General features: G+C 51.8%; 1 protein-coding gene across 4 annotated transcripts in view; it reads right to left on the reverse strand.

Moving 5' to 3' along the window:
* Positions 1-5,946, reverse strand: part of PLEC (plectin) — a 225,016-nt gene that overhangs the window by 38,704 nt on the left and 180,366 nt on the right. For all 4 annotated transcript variants that reach the window (XM_018562625.1, XM_018562626.1, XM_018562629.1 and 1 more), the window contains 5 exons: positions 5,711-5,826; positions 5,096-5,202; positions 4,891-5,010; positions 1,951-2,046; positions 1,740-1,867 (listed from right to left, as the gene is read on the reverse strand). In XM_018562625.1, coding sequence (XP_018418127.1) covers positions 1,740-1,867; positions 1,951-2,046; positions 4,891-5,010; positions 5,096-5,202; positions 5,711-5,826 — 567 coding nt within the window. The remainder of the gene's footprint in view (positions 1-1,739; positions 1,868-1,950; positions 2,047-4,890; positions 5,011-5,095; positions 5,203-5,710; positions 5,827-5,946) is intronic.

The raw sequence follows: 5,946 nt of genomic DNA on the forward strand, positions 1-5,946 counted from the left end.
CAACGAGTAATAAAACAGGAATCCAGCAATGAATACCCTCCTGCCTGGGTAGTACCACAAGACTCAGCAATCCCAGTGTCCAGATAGTAACATGCAGCCAATAGGGAACAACAAGTCTCAGCAATCCCAGCGTCCAGGTAGCCAATATGGAACTATAGCTCCCAGCAGTCACAGTGTCCAACAAGCAGCACGCAGCTGATATGGAACTGCAAGTCCCAGCAGTCTTATTGTCCAACTTGCAGCAATCAGAGACCTGAGCCTAAATCCCCGGTCCTGAGGTTTCTGCCCATCTCCTGGTCACCCGTGTATGGAGCTCGATATAGGAACCTCACTGGTCACCTGTGTACGGAGCTCTATATAGGAACCTCACTGGTCACCTGTGTACGGAGCTCTATATAGGAACCTCACTGGTCACCTGTGTATGGAGGTCTATATAGGAACCTCACTGGTCACATGTGTACAGAACTCTATAGAGGAGCCTCACTGGTCACCTGTGTACGGAGGTCTATACAAGAAACTCACTGGTCACCTGTGTACAGAACCTGTGTATGGAGCTCTAGATAGTATCCTAACTGGTCACCCGTGTATGGAGCACTAGATAGGAACCTCACTGGTCACCTGTGTTCGGAGCTCTATATAAGAAACTCACTGGTCACCTGTGTATGGAGCTCTATATAGGAACCTCACTGGTCACCTGTGTACGGAGGTCTATATAGGAACCTCACTGGTCACTCGTGTATGGAGCTCTATATAGGAACCTCACTGGTCACCTGTGTACGGAGGTCTATATAGGAACCTCACTGGTCACTCGTGTATGGAGCTCTATATAGGAACCTCACTGGTCACCTGTGTATGGAGCTCTATATAGGAACCTCACTGGTCACCTGTGTACGGAGGTCTATATAGGAACCTCACTGGTCACCTGTGTACGGAGGTCTATAGAGGAACCTCACTGGTCACTACTTCACGTGTGTCAATTTTTATTTAGAACATCACAGGTCTCCTCTTCTGTGTTTGAAGCCCCAATGGGAGCCTCATAGGTGTCATCTTTTCCTATGTTCAGGACTCTATATAGAAGCCCCACCGGTCTCCTCACCTGTGTTTGGACCTCTATATAGGAAACTTACAGATCTCCTCTTCTCCTGTGTTTAGACCTCTTTTAGGAACCTCACTGATCTGCTACTCACCTGTATCCAGAGCTCAATATAGGAACCTCAAAGGTCTCCTCTTCTCATGTGTCTAGAGTTCTATATAAGAAGAGCCTCATAGGTCTCCTCTTCTCCTCTGTATGGAGCCTTCATAGAAACCGTCCTCTTTTTATGTGTTTGAGCCTCTATGTAGGAACCTCGCAGGTCTCCTCACCCGTCTTAGGACCTCTTTATAGGAACCTCGCAGGTCTCCTCACCCGTGTTCAGACCTCTTTATAGGAACCTCGCAGGTCTCCTCACTCATGTTTAGAGCTCCTTATAGGAAACTTGCAAGTCTCCTCACCCATCTTAGGACCTCTTTATAGGAACCTCACAGGTCTCCTCACTCATGTTTAGACCTCTTCATAGGAACCTCACAGGCCTTCTCGCCTGTGTTTGGACCTCGATGTAGGAACCATACAGGTCTGTTACACAAAACCTTTTACTGTTTTTTCCCCCCGAAATAACTTAACTACACAATAAAAGTGATTCAGAAGACGCAGAATGTTGGTGTTACACGTTAGATAAATGTACAACAGCTCATCCTTTTACCTCTCCAATTCTATCCGCAGCAGTTTCTCCCTCTCCAGGATGGACACGTGTAGTTTCCCCCATTCCTTCTCTACATCCAGCGGGTGGTACCCGGGGGGCACCTTCAGCTGCCCAGACTTCACAGCACCCTGAGGTCAGAGGGCAGCAGAGTCAGACACAAGTGGATGGACAACGAAAGCGCCAAGAAGAATGGTTGCTGCACTCTACTCACCTCCAGAGACTGATACTGGAGCTTGGACTGGTTCTTGTCTGCCTCTTTACTGGGGAGATCTGTCTCTTTAAATTTCAGGAACTGCCGCCACAGGATCTGCAGAGGACAGGAAAGGGTTAATGGAAATGGGAGTCCAGCTCAGCGCCGGACAAGCAATCCGTGACCGGAGGCTACTTGTGGATTGCAGAACATTTCCATTGATATGGGATGCTACATATATGTGTCATGTTATATGGCGTGTGCATCTGATCCCTGAAAGCCGGAGGAAAGAGAAATGTCTGTGCTGCGCCAACAACCAATCAAAGAGCCTACAGGCAGAAAATCTATTTATGTGACCATACTGAGAGGAGGAACATTCCAAGAGACGGCGTGTCACATGGTTCCGATCCGCTCATCATCCTATGACACGCACAGCATTGTCCAATATGATCACATGACAGATCGATATGAGAAGACCGCAATGTTCTGTTAAACCCCGCACAGAGCTCTGCTGTAACCCCTTCTGTGCCAGACTCCTCTTCTACCCCCGGTGTAACCCCTTCTGTGCCAGGCTCATCTTCTACCCCTTCTGTGCCAGGCTCCTCTTCAACCCCACTGTAACCCCTTTTGTGCCAGGCTCATCTTCTACCCCTTCTGTGCCAGGCTCCTCTTCAACCCCACTGTAACCCCTTTTGTGCCAGGCTCATCTTCTACCCCTTCTGTGCCAGGCTCTTCTTCTACCCCGCTGTAACCCATTCTGTGCCAGGCTCCTCTTCTACCACGCTGTAACCCATTCTGTGCCAGGCTCCTCTTCAACCCCACTGTAACCCCTTTTGTGCCAGGCTCATCTTCTACCCCTTCTGTGCCAGGCTCTTCTTCTACCCCGCTGTAACCCATTCTGTGCCAGGCTCCTCTTCTACCACGCTGTAACCCATTCTGTGCCAGGCTCCTCTTCAACCCCACTGTAACCCCTTTTGTGCCAGGCTCTTCTTCTACCCCGCTGTAACCCATTCTGTGCCAGGCTCCTCTTCTACCCCGGTGTAACCCCTTCTGTGCCAGGCTCCTCTTCTACCCCGCTGTAACCCCTTCTGTGCCAGGCTCCTCTTCTACCCCGCTGTAACCCCTTCTGTGCCAGGCTCCTCTTCTACCCCGCTGTAACCCCTTCTGTGCCAGGCTCCTCTTCTACCCCGGTGTAACCCCTTCTGTGCCAGGCTCCTCTTCTACCCCGCTGTAACCCCTTCTGTGCCAGGCTCCTCTTCTACCCCGGTGTAACCCCTTCTGTGCCAGGCTCCTCTTCTACCCCGCTGTAACCCCTTCTGTGCCAGGCTCATCTTCTACCCAGGTGTAACCCCTTCTGTGCCAGGCTCCTCTTCTACCCCGCTGTAACCCCTTCTGTGCCAGGCTCCTCTTCTACCCCGCTGTAACCCCTTCTGTGCCAGGCTCCTCTTCTACCCCTTCTATAAGCCCTTCTGTGCCAGGCTCCTCTTCTACCCCTTCTATAACCCCTTCTGTGCCAGGCTCATCTTCTACCCTTCTGTAACCCCTTCTGTGCCAGGCTCATCTTCAACCCCACTGTAACCCATTCTGTGCCAGGCTCCTCTTCTCCCCCGGTGTAACCCCTTCTGTGCCAGGCTCATCTTCAACCCCACTGTAACCCCTTCTGTGCCAGGCTCCTCTTCTACCCCGGTGTAACCCCTTCTGTGCCAGGCTCCTCTTCTACCCCGGTGTAACCCCTTCTGTGACAGGCTCTTCTACCCCTCTGTAACCCCTTCTGTGCCAGGCTCTTCTACCCCGCTGTAACCCCTTCTGTGCCAGGCTCCTCTTCTATAACCCCTTCTGTGCCAGGCTCCTCTTCTACCCCACTGTAACCCCTTCTGTGCCAGGCTCCTCTTCTACCCCTTCTGTGCCAGGCTCATCTTCTACCCAGGTGTAACCCCTTCTGTGCCAGGCTCCTCTTCTACCCCGCTGTAACCCCTTCTGTGCCAGGCTCCTCTTCTACCCCGGTGTAACCCCTTCTGTGCCAGGCTCCTCTTCTACCCCGCTGTAACCCCTTCTGTGCCAGGCTCCTCTTCTACCCCGGTGTAAACCCCTTTCTGCGCGGCGCTCCTCCTCTACCCACAACCCCACTGTAACCCCTTCTGTGCCAGGCTCCTCTTCTACCCCGGTGTAACCCCTTCTGTGCCAGGCTCCTCTTCTACCCCGGTGTAACCCCTTCTGTGACAGGCTCTTCTACCCCTCTGTAACCCCTTCTGTGCCAGGCTCTTCTACCCCGCTGTAACCCCTTCTGTGCCAGGCTCCTCTTCTATAACCCCTTCTGTGCCAGGCTCCTCTTCTACCCCACTGTAACCCCTTCTGTGCCAGGCTCCTCTTCTACCCCTTCTGTGCCAGGCTCATCTTCTACCCAGGTGTAACCCCTTCTGTGCCAGGCTCCTCTTCTACCCCGCTGTAACCCCTTCTGTGCCAGGCTCCTCTTCTACCCTGCTGTAACCCCTTCTGTGCCAGGCTCCTCTTCTACCCCGCTGTAACCCCCTTCTGTGCCAGGCTGCTCCTCTATCCGGATGTAACCCCCTTCTGTGCCAGGCTCCTCTTCTACCCCTTCTGTAACCCATTCTGTGCCAGGCTCCTCTTCTACCACGCTGTAACCCCTTCTGTGCCAGGCTTCTCTTCTATCCCGCTGTAACTCCTTCTGTGTCAGGCTCCTCTTCTACACCACTCTAACTCCTTGTGTGCCGAAATCCCCTGTACCCCACTCTATCGCCTTGTTTGCCAGACTGTTCTGTCATGTTATAACCTCACCGTGTCAAATTTTGTTTGGTGCTGGGTTGGGAAATTAAGCCACATCTGTCATCCTATTAGGATATAAGTGATGGTAATGCCCCCGTTCCCATATGCCAGCAAAAACCTGTTAAATCACCAGAACCAGATTTTGGCAGGTCTGCATTGCCCCGTCAAGCCACATACCTCAATTTCCTCATAGCTGCCTGGGAATCTCTTCTCCTCGAAGATGATGGTGTAGTGTCTGATCCACTGCAGCAGCATGGTGACCCTCTCGTAGTATTCCGTCCACCGCAGCTCCAGCTCCTGCCAGGAAACACCACGTTTAACCAACAGATCGCTGAAAGTACCAGCTCTGCCCCCCTCCCCCCCCAATATTCCGGACACTCACGTTGGCTCTGACGCCATCCTGAACATCAGGGACTCTGGGCATGGCATCATACAGGGAAGACACGTATGTAATGATCGATTTTTCATCTGGCTGGGGGACGTCCACATCTGAGGAAACAAGAAACTGCTTAGCAATATGAAAGACAAAAAGGGAAAGACAAGACGGAGAACTGATACAATGTATATATTCCATCTACACACAGAGGACACAAACTTGGTTACATGTTAAATATGTAACTAACCACCGGGAACATTGGAGGGGTTAGTCACTTATATATGCTCCCTCAGGGACTCATCTACTGGTTACATGTGAAACATATACTGTGCATGACTTTTTTTAGATGTCACCCCCTTTTTGTAAGATGGACAGCTTGGCACAGGGGTGGGAAAACGCCAGCCGCTCCAGCTGTTATTGAAACTACAAGTCCCATGAGGCATTACAGCCACGACTCCCAGAGAGAAATGCATGATCGGATTTGTAGTTTCACCACAGCTGGAGGGCCGGAGTTCGCTCGCCCCTGACTAGGCAGAAAAATGGGGCGACGTGCAGCAAAAAAACAGCCATTGTGTTATAAAGCGCCCCCTCATATCAGAGCACCTAGGATGAAGGACTCACCCTCGGGGTCCAACAGTCTGGTGACACCCAGCTCCCTCTCGGCTACTGTGAAGGCCTGATCCAGGTTCTCCAGGTTGGTCTGTCGGTACACCCTGTTCATATCGATCAGCATGGGTCTGCGGGTGGAAGGAAGGAGACTGTCACTTTCTGTGCAGGAGATACACATACAGGGAGAGAGCAAACATGAGATGCGGTCTTAGTCCCCGAATTGTCTGTGAAGGTTATTATTTCTCCAG

This window comes from Nanorana parkeri, unplaced genomic scaffold, assembly GCF_000935625.1.
Source record: "Nanorana parkeri isolate BGI_ZX_2015 unplaced genomic scaffold, ASM93562v1 scaffold588, whole genome shotgun sequence".
In the NCBI taxonomy this organism is placed as follows: Eukaryota; Metazoa; Chordata; class Amphibia; order Anura; family Dicroglossidae; genus Nanorana; species Nanorana parkeri.